Consider the following 19,319-nt stretch of genomic DNA (forward strand, 5'->3'; position numbering starts at 1 on the left):
TTTTTAACCTTCATGATGACAGACTGGATGGGACAGTCATTGACACACTTAATGTCACACAAATATCTTCATTCACCCCCCTCTCTTACCATAGCTAGCGGCACAATGCCACCCAAGTCCTGCGGTGCCAGTTGAATGAGGGTCTTCACCTCGCTGGTCAGGGTGCGGGTGAGTGGATACTCCACCTGCCACGTCACCTCCCTCACCCCCTGAGTCACAGTCAGCCCGTTCACCTCCAGGTCCACCTGCAGCACTCGCTGGTACCCAGCCCCCTCCACTCTGCAACAGGAGAGAGGGAGAAGATGAGTGTCAGGAGTGGATTTAGATAAAAGCGAAGGAGGGAGAATGATAGGTAGGTAGCAATCAGACAGGCACAAGCGAAAAGGATAACGAGAGGGGATAAGGTGGGGAATAGTTACAACGGAGTGAGAGAGTAGCTGGAAAATAGATGAGGGAAAGGAGTGGAAAAGAAAAGCCAAGCTCAAAACAAAGGGATTATGTAAACACAATCAGAGAGGACAAGAAATGGAAGAAGATAAAGACATTCAGAGTAGGAAAAAATAGAGAGGGAGGGAAGATGAAGTGGGTTATAGGAGGAGGAGAGAAAGAGATGGAAGGAAAACAGAAGGGAAATTGGTCTTTATCGCCCATTAACAGGAGTGTTTGTTGAAAGGGGGGGTGGGGTGGGTGTGTGGGAGGGAGGGACGGACCGAGAAATCAATTATACATTTCAATCAGGTGTAAAGAAAACATGTAAGACAAACAGTTAATAGGAAGTGGTAATGGTTCTGCAGTGTTACATACAGATATGCTATATGGAGATGTTGGCTTTTTTTTTTTAGCCCTTCCTCTAAAATCTAAGCAACGCATCCCTCATCTCAGCATCTGATATGAAACTAATCGCAGAGCTATTGAAATTCATTCTCACATCCACACGGAGCCATGATGCTGGCGCAAAAAAGCAATTTATTTTTCCTCTTGCAATATGGAGCCCCTCTTGCAGAGATTGCCAGGGCCAAGCAAATAATTTTCTCTCAGCTGATGGAGATGCAAACAAAGCAGAAAAAACAATGAATGCAAAATAAAATCCCCCAAACTTATTTGATTTGCTGAGTGTTGGGTTTGATCAAGCCACTGCCTGTCTCCCTCTCTCTCTCCCTCTCTCTCAGGTATTCTCCGTAACAGTCACAACGCGATGCAACACCTTCCTCCAGCAACAAAGACACACATACAAATACGCATGCTGTCTTGGAAAAACACAATTCACACTTGGGGAAACACCAGTGGTCCACAGAGCTCAACAGAACATGTGGTGTATAGCACTTTGGCAAAAACACAACTTAGAGGCGATTTTAAAGGCAAGGGATGCTTGTCTGTATATGTTTGAACAAGAAAAGAGAAATCTTTAGTATGAAACATTTTTAAAAGTATGCATGGTTTTTACATGTCTGTCTTGAGCAGTATGTTTGTTGTTGGGTTGTCACACAATTAAAACAGGGCTGGAAAGAGCCCAATTTGAGCAGGAGGAGGAGGAGGAGGAGGGGGAAGCTGAGGGGGTAAGATCCAAGGTTTCCCTTGAACATATTTTGGCCGAGCCTGCATTTAAAACTCCCCCATCTCTCTCTCATGTGTTTGCACTTCAGACACTAGCCTCACTTCAAAGTGCAGATTTAAGGCTCCACTCTGGTAGAAAAGTGTAAGAAAGAACAGTTATGGGAAGCTGGAAATTAGTGTGGATGAAAACAGCTTGAATAGCAATTCTTGGTCGGGCAGAAAAGCTTTTCACTTTCAGTGGGTAATGTTCTGAATTATACTAAATATGTTTCCAAATTACCGCTGAGAAGCTTTGGCTCAGGATGATCACGTGAATATTGATGTGAACGTGGCCACACAGTGAGTGCTGTTGAGATTTCAATTCCGCCGTTGAATACATGGGAATTATACAGGTACTGTATTGCTGAGGTGCCGTTCAGCCCAGCTTGTGCCGGTTCTTTGTGTTATTGTTCGCACTGTTGAAAATGTTCCTGTCACTTTTCTCGCAGTTTTTTAAATTTTTATTCAAACACACACAGATAGCACTTCTTTCCCACCAACACTTTTTCATCACACTGGAATATTTTTCATCCTAGACTAAAGGATAAAGGTGGTGAATGTGATGAGATTTTTGTTTTCATCAACAAAACCCACAAGTTCAACTAATGTAGCATATTCCTCACCACTACTCAACTGCTAAAAACACATAAATGAGTCACTGTTGCGCTGGGTAACATGGCTCTGTATTCTGATGGACAAGGACAGGGCCGTTTATATTTAGTCTGTGCCATTGTGAGATAAACATCAAAGATGCTACGCTACAAGCAGCAACTACAGACTACGTACATGTGCACTGTTCTGAAGTTAGGCCACACAAATGTCATATTCACACATCTTTAAATGATGTTGAGGATTGAGAAGTTGGCAAGTATTGAGTGATAGAAAAAAAATGGTTGCCTGTTTGCAACAGTAGGTTTGTGTTGGATGTGGACTGTAAGAAAATTGTGCCAAATTGTGATGTAGTCTAATGTTAACGTTAGGTTTTTAGGATAAAACAACCCAAAACCTCAAAATATATTGCTTGAATTTGTAGTGGGTATGCCTCGCTTACCATATCGCATCTCCCTCTATACTGTTATACCTGCTGATATTGAACCATTGGCTCATTTAAATCACCAAAACTTTCTTCGGGGATTTATGAAAAAATATTCAAATATTCAAAATCCCAGCAAAGTATTCCTACAAAATCAGTCATAATGGAAAAACCCAGTCCAAACAAAAAAACTATTCCATTGGAAGCACTTTGTTGGCACTTTTTAAACCATGTTTTTACATAACGTGCAGTTTAGCACTTTCGAGGATAATTTTTTTGCTCTTTGAAATCATTTCCTTTTAATCAAAGTTAAACTTCAAAAGCAAAACAGAGGAAATAAACTGCCAAGAGCTAACACGCAACCCGTACTGTAGATTAGATTCATGTGGTTACTCACATGAACTGATTTGTCGAAAATCCATAGTTTGGGGGGGTTTGTGGCTGTGGACTGTGAGAATCAGTTGTTTACTGGAGCTCAAATTCATCCATCACTTTCGTTTCCTGGCGGGTTTCTCTCTCAGACAGAAATTGGGAGGGCTGCAGAGCCACAGTGGGACATCCTTGACTGGCTGACAGCATGCTGGGCTCAGGGGTAGTGACTGCAGTGATTATGTGGTTTACGCTTATGGTGTACAATTATAGCCAGATCAATTATCTGCAGCAGACAGTTCTGCTTTACAATGAAGCTGCAAACAATCAGGGCTTTAGTGCTGAACACTACAATACAATTCCCCCTCTGTGTTTTTTCTTTGTTGTCTTTATTATTGTGTCTTTCTCTGGTCGGTGCACTTGCTCTGTCCATCCCTGCCTCACCTGCAGTGTTGCATTGCCTCCAATAGAGGGTGGTGCACCCTCTCTCACCCCCAACCCCTTCAACCAGTGTGTGCTTGGGATGATAAATGTCCTCAGCCCACCGGTTGGAGAGGTCAGCCCGCTTCCTCCATGTCTCATTAGAAGCACATCTGCACCGTGTGCCCTTTTCTCAGCACAATTACCATACAATTCAATACACTCACTGGCAACCGTCACTTCTCCTGCCCTGTCTCATGGGTGGGAACGAGAGCAAAGGGTGAACACAGAGACAGAGACAAAAAAAGAAAAAAAACAGAGCGGAAACAGGGTTAGAAGGGGCTACAATAAAAGCAGAGTGTCTGCCGGGATCACAGAACTGACTGTGCCACTACAAAAGCAGCACGGCGACAATGCCGCGGTATCATAGCAGGTTTGTTGTGGTGAAACGAGGTGGAAAATCGGTCATGTCATTTTGAGGAAGCTTTTGAGGGTGTCTCCATTTGTCAGTCCTATTGTTGGGTGTAAAAACACGAACAGAACAAGGTAAAAGAATACACTCAAGAGGAAAATGCGTACACACTTTCAATTCTGTAAGATACATTTCAAGCACACCCTTGTAGCAACAAAGGAGCCGTGAGTGGGATGAAGCGATGTAACAGCAAAAGAAAAGGAAAAAAAGAAATCTTTTATTCGAAAAACAGGAAAATAAAAGTAGAGCTACGGAACACAAAGGCCTTGTTAAACATGCAGCCATCTTTTTTTCTTCTCTTTTCACCCTTAACACCTCTGTGGATATCTGGCTCAGAGAGAAAGTAGTGAAAGAAAAGTCTACTGTCTCTTTCTGAGACCCGAGGGGGGTTCCTTTCATGCAGAGCGGTGATTTGGTTAGCACTGACAACAATGATATATCAAAGACCCGGATCTGTTTGAACACAGCAAATCAACAGTGAGTCCAGCAACAGAAGGAGAAGGCCAGGGTGTACGCACGGAGATTAATCCCTCAATCAGCTCCGCTCAGGTAAAAGTGGATATATTTTTGTCCATTATTCGAGCCAGAAAACAATGCAATTTACTTCAAAACCAACATGTCCAACCCGTCTCCTCTGCCAGTGTGAAGACGTGCTGTAAATAAACATGTTGACTGTGACTGCACTTTTTTTTTTTTATGTGCGGTCAGATTACTGTGATGCTTCTTCATGCCAGTGCAAGTTTGTTTGTTTGATGTGCTGCGGATAAGATGTTTGTTTGTGGTCCCGCATACACAGTTTTTTTTATATGTTCAAGTGTGTTTTTGTTGACTGTGGGTCAGGCAAACAAGACAAAAGGACATCTGCGTCAAAATGCATTCCAAGGCGAGCGTGTTAGGGTGCATACAAACGTTCCCTGCTAGAGATTTCTCACATTCTTACGTAAGTGGCACTTTGTTGCTGTTCTTATCTGCAGCTGGAATATCAGATGTGTTTTTATCTAAGGTCAACTGCTGGCACTTTATCAGGTCTGTAAATGTCTGGCATTTTACCTTCAAAAAAAAAAAAAAGGATTAATCAATTTTCTGTTGTTGTTTCAACCCCCACCCCCATCCCCTTTATTGAGTAGACTTTTTGATGCAGGGCTATTGGCAACAGAGACTTTTTAACAGATGGAGAAATTGTATGGACAACAGTATGCACAGCTGCCTTGGCCATAATTGAATCCTGACATGTGAGCCCAGCAGTAATTCAACAAAGCAGGTGTGACCATGGGCAGAATGAGCAACTCCTGTCGGCCATCTGTCTTCACATAAAGATCCACCTTCTGCTTTGATCTCTCCTGTGTTAGGCAAATTTTTCCAGAAAAAAAGTGTGGAAACTTAATTAGCAGTCATTTGCAGGTCTAAATACTGGAAGGGAACCAGGAGTCCCACACACTGTAGGTTGCATATGTTATTAGGAAACAGTACTTTGCTTATAGGTGGACCTGTCTCTGGCAAATTTCAAGGTACAGCAATTAAAGCAGATATCAGTGGAATGTTTTTGTTAATATAAGTCCTAAATAGTCCTATTTTCCGTCAGCAATCACTTACATGAAGTATTTCAGCCTAAACACGAGTTTCTCCGTCACTCTGCTCTGCTGTAACCCGAGGAGAAAATTTTCCTTGTGGGATACAAGTGTTATCCAATGAGGAGAGAGAACGGCATGAAGGGCTGTGTGTGCAGCCAAGGGATGCGCGTGAATGTGGTGACGTAGCACGAGGACCAATTGATGCCTGACAAGGGCGGGGGCTGCTAACTCATGGTGCGTTCAAAGAAACTCGTACTTTGTGTTTTTCCTTCCTGTGAAGTCATACCAGTTCGATCTGGTACGAGTTCACGGGTCGGAAGTTACGAGTGGCCGTTATAGGGAACTTTCACAGACAACAGGATGGTAAAAACACGAGCTACGGGTTACCTGGAACGCTACCAAGTCGTAGTTGTGACTTGAAGCTGTAACTTACGGTTTCAAAAGCCTGCCTTGAACGCAGCATTAGCCGAAACGGCCGTGAAGCTGATATCTGCTTTAACTGCAAGTTGTATAGTTTTATTCCAAACATATTCAACGGAAAGCTACATTAAAGGAACAGTTTTTTTTTACGCTTTAGGAAATAGTTTTTATGGATGGAGGGGTTGTGTGCTGGAGCTATTTCTGTGCATATAACTTTGAGTGAAGCCTAAAGAATCAGGCTAACCCCAGGCTTCCAGTCTCTATACTCGACTAACATAACTGGGTCTTGGGTTTCACTTCATATATACAGTCATGAGAGATAAGAGAGGCCTTGGTCTTCAAACCTTCGTCTCTGCGAGAAAGTAAATACAGTAAGAATATAGTTTTACTAATCTGTGGAACGATCCCTATAGTGGTATCCTCACTGTGCAGAGAGGGTGGTTGAGTAATTGCTGTTCTTTCTTGTTCTCTGAGCGTCCAGATGATTTGCTTTTGCAGCTGTTTTAATTATTTGTAGCTCACTTACTCTCCAGCTGTGCAGCCGTGTGTGTGTGTTTTCTGGATTTCTGTCTCTCCCAACAGAGATGCATCTCAATTCTAATTGGTTCCAAGACCTCGAGGGGAATAGGATAATATCTCCAGTGGCTAAAACCTGGTGTCAACAGGATCTCCATCTGCTGCTTGCTACAGTATAGTTGGAAAGGTCACATTAACAGTAAAGACTACCTCTGACTCCGCTGGCAGAAGAAGCTCACCTCAGAATGAGTGTGTAATGAGGTCATTTAGCCTGTTGTAGTCGGGGGGTCATTAGAATATTACAATTAATAAATTAGGATCTGATGTAGCAGAGACCATATTTTGTGTGTGTATGTGTGTGCGTGCACCTCAAGGGAGCACAGGCTCCTCTCTAATGAGTTTCACTATCTCAGGTCTAATATCTGTCTCTTCTCTACGATGATGCTAATGAGATCCTATTGAAACTAACAGAGCCCCCCCCCCCCTTACCCGACACTCGCCTTTCTCTGCACCGATGAACAGGGGACCCCGCCATGCAACAGAACGTAATATAGTTTAGAGAAGCTTGTTACAGACAGCAGGGCCATCGGAGGCCCTGTGGGGGTCGAGGGTGAGGGGATGAGTGGGAAAGAATGGCAGAAAGAAGAGGGTCACATTATAATACAAAGTGCTAAAATAGCTCAGATGTTATGTGCAAGTAATCACCATGAATTCATGGTGAAATGGCTGAAATGCCAATTTTTTCCCCAAAGACATCTCACTCAGCGTCATCAGTTATGTAGCAATAAATATATGACGCTGTACTGTAGTCCCTGCAGTCCTGACCTTGTGCATTCTGGGGGCTGGATGGGGTCGGGGGTTGTGGAGGGGCGAATGGTAACTATCCATCCAGCGACGGCTGTTTCATCTGTGTGGCGATGGACGTGTTTATGGGGCGATAAACATTGACACATGACAGACAGATAATGAAAGAGATCATAAAGCGAAACCATGTCAAGAGGCAGATGAAACGTAGAATAACCAATTTATGTATGCAGGAGATTTCCCCCAGGATCTATCAAACCCTCCTCACCATCCCCTGTCCCTGTCTGTGCAGATTAGTTTGCTTGCACAGTGGGCCTGCAGAGTGCAAAAGGGTTGGGGGGCAGAGGGTAAGAAAACTGAAGGAGAAATATTGCAGTTCTTCCAAATTGCCTTTTTGGTCTGCCTCTCCTCCGATATTTTCTGAAATGACCCCCCTCTGTTTTGTTCTCTTCCTTCCCTGACCTCTTGTTCTTCCCCTCTCCTCTGCTCCCTCTCCCTGTCCTCCTCTCTCCCTGCTCGCCTCCTGACCAGTCCTCTCCTCTTTCTTAACCCATCTTGCCTTTCTCAACTGCCTGCTAGTCTCTTCTCCGTTTTTTTCTTCTTCCCTGTGCCACATTTTTCCCATATTCCTCTCAAACGGTGTGTGAAATGAGAGGATTCGGGCTTCCTGCATGAAACAGATGTGGCTCCATGCATCAACCAATCAAAAGGCAGCGTCGCCACTCTGTAGCACATCGTAGCAAAAGCCAATCAGAGCTGAAAAAGCAGCCGAGGAAACACATCTCGCATCTACCAGGAAATTGGAGATATAAACATGGTGCTCTACGGTGTGCTCATCTATATGAGTTGAATCCAAGTCTGTGTTGAAGCAGTAACACTCTTCTCCCTCTTCTCTCCTTTCTTTTGTTTTAGCAATGTGACCAACATAGGATTTCATGTCATTTAAATTCCTCACACTCTCACAACAACAATTTTGTAAAAAGAAGTGTGAAAAATGTAGCAATATTTTCCATCAGCATACTGTTTCAGAAATACTCTGCTTATCACATAGCAACAGGGTGCAAGGAAATGTATGTAAATTGATTTTGAGAAAAAAAAAACATACACACACACATATCAAGGGACGGTTCAACTGTCTCATCAAAATGTAAAACTCACAAATAAAGGGTAAAAACTTTATCCGCCAGACACGTTTCACAAACAATCCTGTCTACAAAAATGACTCAGTGTAATTTTTCCTATTCATAAACATGGTTGAGATGTTTTTTACTGACTTTATTTGAATGATGTTCTCTGACAGTACATTTTATATACTGTAACTTCCTTTTGGCAACATGAGTAACATTTTATTCTGTGCTAGAATCTGGTACTGTTTTCAGTTTGTTGTGGAAGTACTGTACAGCCTCACACAGTCTTTATCCCGACTGTGGAGTCTGAGTTTTGTAATGATTGTGTGGTTACCATAAAATAGTCTATGTTGACTTGAAGCACACGATAGAACAATATTTCCCATAAACTTCAATGTTTCCTTAAAGGTCCCATATCATGTAAAGTGAGAATTAGATGTCTTGATTATACATCAGCTCAAGGTTCCATATTAATAGTACAAAAGTAATAAAGTATCAAAGCGCTCAGTCCACAGAGAAATGCACACAGCTTGTGATCAGAACGAGCTGTCAGGACTTTTGTAACTTTGTGATGTCACAACAAAGCAGCCACTGCTCAGCCCACATGGTCCCACCATCAAACCTCACAGGATTTGGTTTGATTCTTCAAAAAACAGTTAGCCAGAGCCTCATGTTTAAGCCTATAGAGCTCCATGAAGCCAGAAATGAGAATTGAAACTACACCAATGTTTTTTTGTCTATTAAAAGAAAGAAACTTTTCCTTCTTGTGGATATCAACAAAAAAATTGTGTGTATAATATGGGACCTTTAACCACAACCAAGCGTTTATGTGCCAAAACCTTCTGCGCTTTGTGCCTAACTATCCCGTCTGTGTTATATCTATTAATTAAATCCAGTTTTATCTGTGTAGCGGCAACCCCGAGGCGTTTCAAAGATCAGGATCAAGACCTCACAATATAATGGAGAGAAACCAACAGTTCCCACAATGAGTGAGCTATTGGCAACACTGGAGAGGAAATGTTTGCCGTTACACTTGTTTAAAGACTGGTATCCCTTGTATGGTGTCACTGATGTGCTGTTAAATTGTGCACACAATTGAAGACGGGTGGCAGGTGTGAACAAGAGAAAGATGCTTTTTACAGAAAACATAGGTGAGGCAAATGCAGCCTTTTAAAACCCTTTGAAAACAAGCCTTCCCCTCAGAGTCAGCTGCACTTTACTGGGAGATTAAAGACTGTGTGCAGGTGAGCGAAATCTCTGTGAAATGAGATTTTGAGAAATCAACTTCTTCCAGTCTATCTAGATATGTCTTTTTTTTTTAAATGAGTGGAACACTTGACGGTTTAGGTGTTTGCAGACCACACGTCCGCTTGGGAGCTGCCGCCGCCGCCTTTTAACTGCTGGCCACTAAACTGCTTTCACGGACCAGCCGGCAGTTACGAGCCACGCTTAAGACAGTGAATACAATACTACACAATCAGTCGATGCATAAACGCCACCTCCAATTCCCTTATTGATTTCTGTGAGCTGTAGGAGTGTTAGGAAGATTCTCCAGAGGGCTATGATGCTCATCCTCTTATCCCGGACAATAAGATCAACTCAGTGTGACTGGCTAATCTCCCCTTGGAGTTTAAACTCTCCACCAGAAATGACACTTCTTCTTTTCCTTGTTATATACACACAGATGACAAGGGATTAGATTAAGTTGTCCTTTCCATTATTTGCTGCCTGCTACTGTTAAATCTCACGATGTGCATGATTTTTTAAGGCTTTGCGTGTTGCGGTCTGAGGGTTATCTACTGTATTTGATCGCACTTGCTGGGGTTTTCTGGGGTTATACTTCCATCTTTTCATCTTGCTTTTTTGCTTTTGGCTTACAGCTCCCCTTCTTTTATTCACCTCCTTCTCTTTTTTGTGATTTTTCCCTCCTGTTTTTAGTCAATAATGTATTTCTCAATGTGCCATACGTTGTGGGAACAGACCAAATTTGCCATGTACTCATTACTGCCTTACCCATTTCACTTGCCTTGTCCCTTCTGCTCTAAAGGGAGGGCAGCAAATGTATTCGGTTATACGTACAGTAACATCTACACAGCAAGGCCAAACAGAACTTTTTAAATTAATGAAAAGAAGTCATTTTACCCCCTCATACCTTCGGTGTTAGGTTTTTGTGCACAACCCCGATCTGTGGAGTCTGGGCAGAATGATCATTTTGAATAGGTGCATACCTCCAAGTCATTATAACTTCTGGCTTTGGAGAGCTTTTTGAATCATTTTAAATTTTAAGACTTCAGTGTTTACTTTTGTAGAAGGGTCTTGCCATTTCACATTTATTCTGCATTAGCAATGCAGGATTATCCAACTAATTCCTTCGGGGGGTGTAATGGTGAAAAAAATAAAAAAGACAGATTGAGGAGCAAGCTGAAAATGGCAAATGCAGCCTGACATGTGGCAAAAACCGTGGCTGAATATTAGAACCAATGAGATGCAGATCCTCTCGTGGCCTCTAGCCGTGGGCGTCGGAGTGTGATCCTCACTATGTTGAAGTTGTAGTGAAATCTTGGCAGCAGTTTTGAATATTGTTGTCGACAATAGTGTGGCGTGTTTTTTTTTGGGAGGTGCCTGTTTACTTTCCCATCCTGTTACACTCAAACAAGGTCCCAACCCAAATTACAACTTTCTGCCTTCAAACTGCCAAAATGCTGAGTCAAACCCCACACAGTTCACAAACACTCTGTCCATATTTTCCAACAGTCTGTGGAAAATACGTCATCACAATCAACATATCTAATCACAATTAACATTCATCCACACTGGCCAGCACAATGTGTGTTAAGGTGGGGGATATACGAACAAGTGAGATATGATAAACATAACACTGCATATTAATGAATCATTGCTAGTTACATGCTAATGTAATAAGCCCTCTGGCTATCATGTAAATCAGGAGGCTGTAGGGACTTGTGCTGTGAGGAAAGTATTGTAGCACACTTACTGTGAGCTTGTATTGCACACAGATACTACTGTTTTACCTGCAGTAACCCTGCCTAATGAGAATTTTCTATTAGCCTACATGATTTCTTTTATTTCCAGGTTTTCATACTGGTGTAGTTCAGTGCTTCTGAAAAAAAGATCAGCACTGCTCTGCAAATCTGGATTAAGAAAGGTGGGGAGGGGATGATACATGTATATATTATTGCATTTGACATTTGACCTAATCAGCCAGTCTTCTTTCACACAAATTTCTGTTGCCAGAAGCTTGTTGTTGAGGTCTCATCTTGATGTCCTTGACATTAAAAACACTTCCTTTACTGTAAGATTTGGCAGGTAACAGCTAATTTTTCATGTTCAAATGGGAAAAAAAGAACTTACAAATTTTCTGTAAAAATGAATAAAATCTGACCCCGGAATACTACAAAAGAGTTGATTAAAAAAGAGCTCTTTGTTTTTACAAATTCAGAAAAAATCATATTGAAGGATTAGTTTGATTAGCTATATTCAGATTACAAATGGTGCCGTCTTTGTGCCCTTGCTGTAGTGCTCAGTACCTATGAGTTTTTACCTTTTGTATAACACTTCCGGTGAGGTCCCTGTTTCTCTTTCATTCAGGTTAGGGGCTGTCAGTACTTGCACTAGTGCATTGTGGGTTATTTTATGATGCTAATGGGTCATTGTTAGACTGGTTTTTTTGTACGTATCTCAGTCTTTGTTTTACTTGTTTCACTGTTTCTGGCAGAGCAAATCAATATAACAGCAGCACTTATTTTCTTGAGAGATCGATTCTGCGGTGTTGTTCTTTTTTTTTTTCATTCATTACACTTGTATCACCACAAAATAAAATTGAAGTGCATTTTTTGTCTCTAAATTGTCACTAACTGGACTACATAATAGGAAGGCTGGTGGTGTAGAAATCGTTCCACATCATTAAAATCTGCCTCACATTATTGTAACCTGTGGTGTCACCTGCGTGATTACTGCCAACAGATCTACATCTCTGAGTCCAGTCACACAAATAACTATAAAAAAAGGCAATAAACCTGCATGCATGTGCACGCCCCAACACAATTCTAAAACAAACAAACAAAGCTGTCCCTCGCTGAGTTTATTAAATTAGTGTATCTGGACGGGGTTAATAAGAAAGACGACCCTACCGATGAACCCTCGCTGACCTGCAGCCTCGCCACTGCTCCCTCGGCTCATTAATCTGTCAAGCAAACGTAGCCCTCTTCTCCTCACCCTTGGGATCAGACTAGGATTTGATGAGAGATGGAGAGGCGCACAGAGTCTTATTTTGCCATCCCTTACATTTCTCTCCATCTGGTGTTAAAGACAGTTGAGCAAACAAACTTTCCATGATGTCAGCCCTGTGGTTTATCTCCACTCTTCACCCAGTACAAACACAGATACACACACACACACAAACACAAACACGCACTCAATACTGAAGTCCAAACAATATGTACGTAGACATCACCGCCAGATTCCATTTACACCTGTACGATTTTGTGAAAAATATCCCGGTTTAGCTTAGATCCTAATATTAACCTCACCTCACATGGTGTGTTTAAATTGTTGGTGTAGAAATCCCATAACAAGTTCTTGCAGTACCTCAAATATAAAGTACACCTCAAAGCGAGCTCTAAAGCATTAACAGGGGCCAAGGATTCAGCGGATGATTTATTAGAAGATGAAGTGGATCAGAGGGTCTGAGCCCAGGGTCCCAAGGCCAATAGACCTGCCTTATCAAACACCAGCAGGCTTCGTGGCCAATCTCCAGCATGTCTGTGGGCAACTCCCCACCAGTGCTGGCTATGGTTGCTGATAAAAGTCAGATTAACTTCAGAGCTTTGTTAGGAGGAGAGGAGACTTTGCTTTACTTTTACTTCAAATGTATTAATATGCTTAATTCCTAAATAAAAACTTAAAGAAATGATAAAAGCTTTTTTTCCCCCTTTTTAAAAAAAAACTGTGCTATACAGGATAAAGCACATGGGAGAGTTGGGACTGCTTTGACACAAACCATTATGGCTGGCTTCCATATCTGATTGTGCGTTTCTGTTTACTTACTGCTTGCTTGACAACATCGGCAGACCACTTATGAATGTGACCCCAAAACGCAACAGTAAAGAAAACTAAACAAACAAAAAAACAAAAACGCCACCAAATCACAACAGACTGACATGATAGATAAGAGAAGACGTTAACCTCCTGGTTGGTGTCCAGCTGATTTTATTACGTCAGCGCCTTTGGCTGGTTTACCTGGATTAGCTGCAGGGTGAAGGCCAGATTCACTGTCCAGAGGGCTCAATCAAGGATGTTTTACTTCACACAGGAAGATATGCTAGTTCATCTATAACATGCAGGTCAAGGATATGATAAGAATCCACAGTAAATGTCTAATTCATGTCTCCAGTTGTTAAGGGAGAAGGTTCGATGGAGGAGAAGGCAGAGCATCTCTCTGAGTCGGGGAGGATGTGGTATAAATCATCCCCCCTGAGATCACATTCATTACATTTCATGAGTGACATCATGTGCATTTTGATTTCCATTAATGATGACGGGTTGGAGGGAATGAATAATATTTGTGTCTTTATTTTGATCATATTAGAGCCAGGGGGGGTACTTCCTTTATGGAGCCTTTATGATTGAATAAAGCACGAGAAGCCCCAGCAACACATAAGACTCACATGCCACTCATGCAAATTAAATTACGGGCGATCAATACTGTAGATCCATCTAACGATCACATAGTTGCCTGTCTTGGACCGCTGTAGAAATGTTTTCTAATATAAGGGAGGCAGCGAGAACGCATTTCACCAATGCATTAGTGGCCCTACGGGTAAACACACTAAAATAAGATGTCTAGATGATTGCTTTAAAGGATTACAGAGTGGATTCAAATATTTTTCATACCAAATAGTATGCTACCCACACCTGTGATAAGCCAATTGAAGAAAACAGTAGTTCACAAACATACAAATTAGACCACCTGGGAGGGTAATTGCTTCTCCTCACCTATCCATCATCTGTAACATTGTACTTTCAAAATACCATTGAAACATTCAAGGACATGCAGGAAAATACATTCACAGACGCACACACAGACCTGCAAATAAATGTATTTTATCTTTCTTACTTCACATACTGTCTGAATCTCTCCATTTTGTCTGCTAGAGTGCATTGTTTTGAAGCAGTGTTAATTAAGCCGATTATACAGTAACATGAACTAATCACAGCTGCCATGCTCTTCAAGGCCCGAACTAATGGTAGTCCATTCTTTAATTTCCCTCTTAATCAAATACACATAAAAAAGGTGCATCAGTGGGCGCACACACGCACACATACACACACACTCACGAAGGCGGCAGAAGTCGGGTCATTAACATCCATGCATTTCACTGATGCATGGAGAGTTCCTCCATCGGAATCGGATTGCACTGACGGGACCTTTGATTTAACTCAGGTTGTAAATGCAGTCCCAGTGGCCTGGCCGTGCTCCGGCCATTGATTGTATGTGTTCATTCCCTATGTGAGCTAAGCTTGGTGCAATCAGAAAGAACAGCACAAGGCCCTCTGACCTCTTCCCTGTGAAGTGAGGAGGAATGAATATTGAACTTCTTTCTCATTCAATTTTCACTCATCATTGTTCTGTCAGTTACTCCGGCTCCTAACGACTCTCCAGCATGGAGTAAAGCTGCCTTATAGACACATTTTCACTAACCCAAACAATGGACATTTGCATGGACTCACAGTTCATGAGGTGTAGTTAAATGTCAGCACTGAATGAACAAACCATTATCTATTATGTCCACACTGTAGCTCTGCAGGCAAATTCAAATACCAAAAATTCCCCCATTACCCAACCGGCTACCGTATGGAATATAATCATTATATCCAGTATAGGATGACACCATTGCTCATAATAACAAATGCCTGTGTGAGTGACAAATTTCTACCATTTTCTAATGACAGGATTTCCATAAGAGAGGCCTCATAATAACTGTCTTGCATTTCATATGAAGGGTGGAGAGAGTGAGAGAACCTGTCATGGAGATGGGGCGAAGAAGTGATGAGAGCAGGAAAAGATTGCACCCCATACAAGGCTTCGGGCTATTATTACCATATCAAGAGAACAATCAATCAAATTGGGTTAAAATGTACATGCTGTTTCAGAGCCACTTAGACAAGCATAATGAGATCATGAATGCAGCACGGCTTCCGTATGTAGCGCAGAGAGGGGCTGTTCTACTGCCGGGGCCCCAGGTAACCTATGTGTGATTGAACGCAGCATGTAATAAAGGGACCAACATACCCTCATGTGTTTGTAATAGTGAATGTTGTTGTTCACGTTCAGATTCTGGCTGTAAAACCCTGCTGGATGAATTGAAACATGATCTTTATTGTTTCCATTTTAGCCGAGATACGGTCGTCGGAATTATTATCACTACATATCTTCCAATATAGATTTACATAGAAGATGTGTGCGAACTGAAACAGATGTTCTAACAATGAGCTGTGCTTGTGTTTTACAACAAGCAGCTTTGTTCATGTGGTTTGCCTTTTATTCTTTGTGTCAATATGTAGCACTACAAAGTGTATCTGCTGGGTCTAGGGACTACCCCGGTCATCAGCAGAATGTTTGATTGTGCACATCATAAACATGATTTAACATGGTGACACGCTCAGCAGTTACTTTATTGTTCACTCGAAAATTGCTGCACCGTCATAGATAAGTATTGCTTTAAAACATTTCCATTGCATCCGCCTCTGACCTCACTTCCTGCACCATTCATGGGCTTATTTAATTCCTAAGGAGGACATTCAAGGGCCTAGTTTCTGCTGGGGATGACAGAGACCCTCGGTTTTCAAAATCCTATTTTTTCCTTCAGTTTTATTTCTTCAGCTTGAAGGAACATTGTTCTCTTCTTGTTCAGCTTCCATAGGCGAGGTGAAAAGAGATCAGCAAAAGATCAGAAGATCTAAAAATGTTGATACACTTACCTGACTTCACTTATTACCTTGTGCTCTGGGCACTGACCTTAAAAAGCAGCAGTGAGTGGCGCATTCAGGATGTTAGGGTTATATTCAACATGCTGTTGTGGCTGTTTACAGCCTGAAAGAAAATACCTGCAGACACTACTAACAGCAGAAAATGTCATGTCAACTTTGTCCAGCCTAACGACAGGTCACTTTTGCCGACCCTCTGTGACCTTTGTCAACAAGGTTTTAAAAGTCAGCATGTGGTTGAGCTGATGGAACGGTCTCAGATGGGTTAGATTAAGGTGTGTAGATGTCTCAATTAGGTTCAAGGAATATTTGTTGTTTGCATTGAAATACTATAAGTGAAGATTTAAGGTTGTAGAATGGTCATGGAGATGAAACAACAAGTACTGGTTTCAAACAGGCCTACAACATCCTGTGTTGACCCACCCATTTCCTCCTGAGCTTGACTTTGTTACTGGCTCTTTGTACAAACGTCCTTCTTTTCCTGTGCCATAGTACTTATCACAGCCACTAGAGGTCGCCTTACAACGTAAAGCAACAGACAGACAGTCTTGTTTGGAAAAAAAAGACTTGAATTGAACATTTGTAAATCACAGTGCTCTTGTAGTACTGTAGATATACAATTACAACAATCTATTGGGATGTGTTAGACATCTAGAAGCAACAACAAATACATTTACATAGCAGTTTCTATCTCCTCCTTCCCCAAATCTGAAACTAAACCTAATCCGCACAGCCAACAACTAAAGAGCACAGGGATACATTACATGAAAGGCATGTGTAGTTGAAAGCAAGGACATTTAACATCCATTCATCCATCCATCCATCCATCCATCCAACCAACCAACCAACCAACCAACCATCCGCCCATCAGATGTTGAGAGCTGTCAACCTTTTGGTGTCTCAAGCTGAAAAGTCAAGAGATCAAAAAAATAATTGGGGTTCATTCATCTAGGGAACATTAACGTCTCTACAAAATTTATGACAGTTCATCCAATAGTGGCTAAAATATGACAACAGCCTACCTACTGACAGCCCCAACACTGCCATTCCTAAAAAGAGAAAAACTATTCTTTTTTTTTCTTTTTTTTTTTTGAATTCCAGTCTGCTCAGAATCATTGATCTGGACAGCAGTAACATGATGAGATCCTATCATTGTTATGGGTTTCAGCTGGAAGTTGATAAATGATAGTGTTGAGTTATAGCCTATAGCCCTAAGGAACACAACTGTTTACACACCTCAGCAGGTAATCTCACATAACAATAAAAGAGGATGTATGGTGCACTTGAAGGAAATGTTGCACAGCGCTATAACAATGCTTAGCAGAGGCATTCTTATCTAACTAGAATCTTTATGGACTATTTATATGGGAATTGCAGCTTTCTTCTTCCCAGAGCACACAGCAGAGTATATGCTAATCATCTCAGTCTAAAACAAGCGTGGGGTTTCCATTCCCCTCATTGATGCATGCTTCCTCTGTTTCACTGAAAGACCCTCAGAGAGACTCATGTCACCTCCCTCAGCAGATGGCTGGGGCAAACGCAGAGTGACAAGCCTCGATTTCACTGATGCTTAAAACATGATTTCACCTACTGCTGGAAAACAATTTGAATCTTTAACCTATTTTCGCACCGGGACTTGCACACTGAGCAGCCTTTCCTCATCAAAGGCACAGCAGAGACTCTCAGAGACTCTTCATGTAACTTCTCTGTAAGATTTATTTATTTATTTAAATCCTATGCCTAAAATAAATTTCACCGTGGCTGCAATAAGTGGAAACATGATGAAACACGCACTGGAAAGCATATATTGTTGGTTCAAGCTCAGCGCCATTTATCTGTGCTGTGGTGTCACTCAGATGCAACTCTATGGGTGGTGGTGTTTTTAGATAAGCAGCCCCGGGAACTTTGCTCCACATGGCTTTGCATCATTGTGTAGTTGTTGTAAGGCTGTCTTGTCAGTCTTGTAGACTAAGCCTGACTCCTACTCGTTCTCAGCGGGTGTCCTCTCTAGCAACAGCAGACAAATTGACTATGGTGGCATGTATCATGATCTCGTAGACTTTGAAGGTGAAAAGATGCCGAGGGGAGGTTTTCTTTTTCTGTTCATTTGTTTGTTTGTTTGTTTGGGTGTGTGTGAGTGCGTCAGACAACACACAGATGGCTCTCATTTAATATTTACAGTAAGAAAAACACTTATTGAATATTTCATTGTATGCATAGACTCTTTCAGACATGCAGGTGATTATAGAAGTGTGGTGGAAGTTTTACATCTTGTGCCTCATTAAGCATCTTTTCTGCACAAGTCAAGGTATAATAGTGCTCGATACTGTAGTGTGTTTGTTACACTTACACTTGTGGGACAAGACTCAATTAAATACAGCCACGTTAATGGAGAGGCTGCATTAGCACAAGGTTAATTTAACAAAGTCTTGCTCAGGCTAAGATTGCTGCAATAAAATAATCACTTATAGGAAATTAAATGATTTTAATAAACCATGAATTGTTGAGAGCGGACAAACTTAAGGTGATGGCCATCATTACTACATCAGTGCGGCTCACTAAACTTAAAACTTTCGAACTTGCCAGCAGCTCACAGTTTGATTATCCAGCAAAAAATTCAGCATGCAAGCAAGGAAAGGGGAAGGCTGTACGTGACCGTAATCATAACCTATCTGTCTTGTAATTTTTTTATTATGCTTGGCTGCTTTCATAATATTGAATATAGAATTCTGCTGCCTGTCTAATAAATGATGAAATTGATGAGGAAATGTAGGGAGCTCACCAGAGAGAAGCATTGATGAGAGTTCTCTGCAGCTACAGAGGTCATAATTAGAGCTGTAACAGTTAATCAATGAATTGATTAATCTATCAGTTAAAAAGGAATTTGAAACTCTTTTGTTTCCAATTCTCATTGTCTCATTCACTTTTAAAAGGAAAACAACAACAAAAACTCCTGAGAGTTTTTTTTTTTTTTTTGATAGTAAACT

General features: G+C 41.5%; 1 protein-coding gene across 1 annotated transcript in view; it reads right to left on the bottom strand.

The window, feature by feature from the left end:
* LOC310994480 (transmembrane protein 132C) overlaps nt 1-19,319 on the bottom strand; it is a gene marked incomplete at both ends in the record, with an annotated part of 135,282 nt that overhangs the window by 33,770 nt on the left and 82,193 nt on the right. Inside the window, one exon of the mRNA XM_083983189.1 lies at nt 90-279. Within this exon, the coding sequence (XP_083839315.1) occupies nt 90-279 (190 nt within the window). The remainder of the gene's footprint in view (nt 1-89; nt 280-19,319) is intronic.

Source organism: Trachurus trachurus, assembly GCF_905171665.1.
Source record: "Trachurus trachurus genome assembly, chromosome: 12".
Lineage (NCBI taxonomy): Eukaryota > Metazoa > Chordata > Actinopteri > Carangiformes > Carangidae > Trachurus > Trachurus trachurus.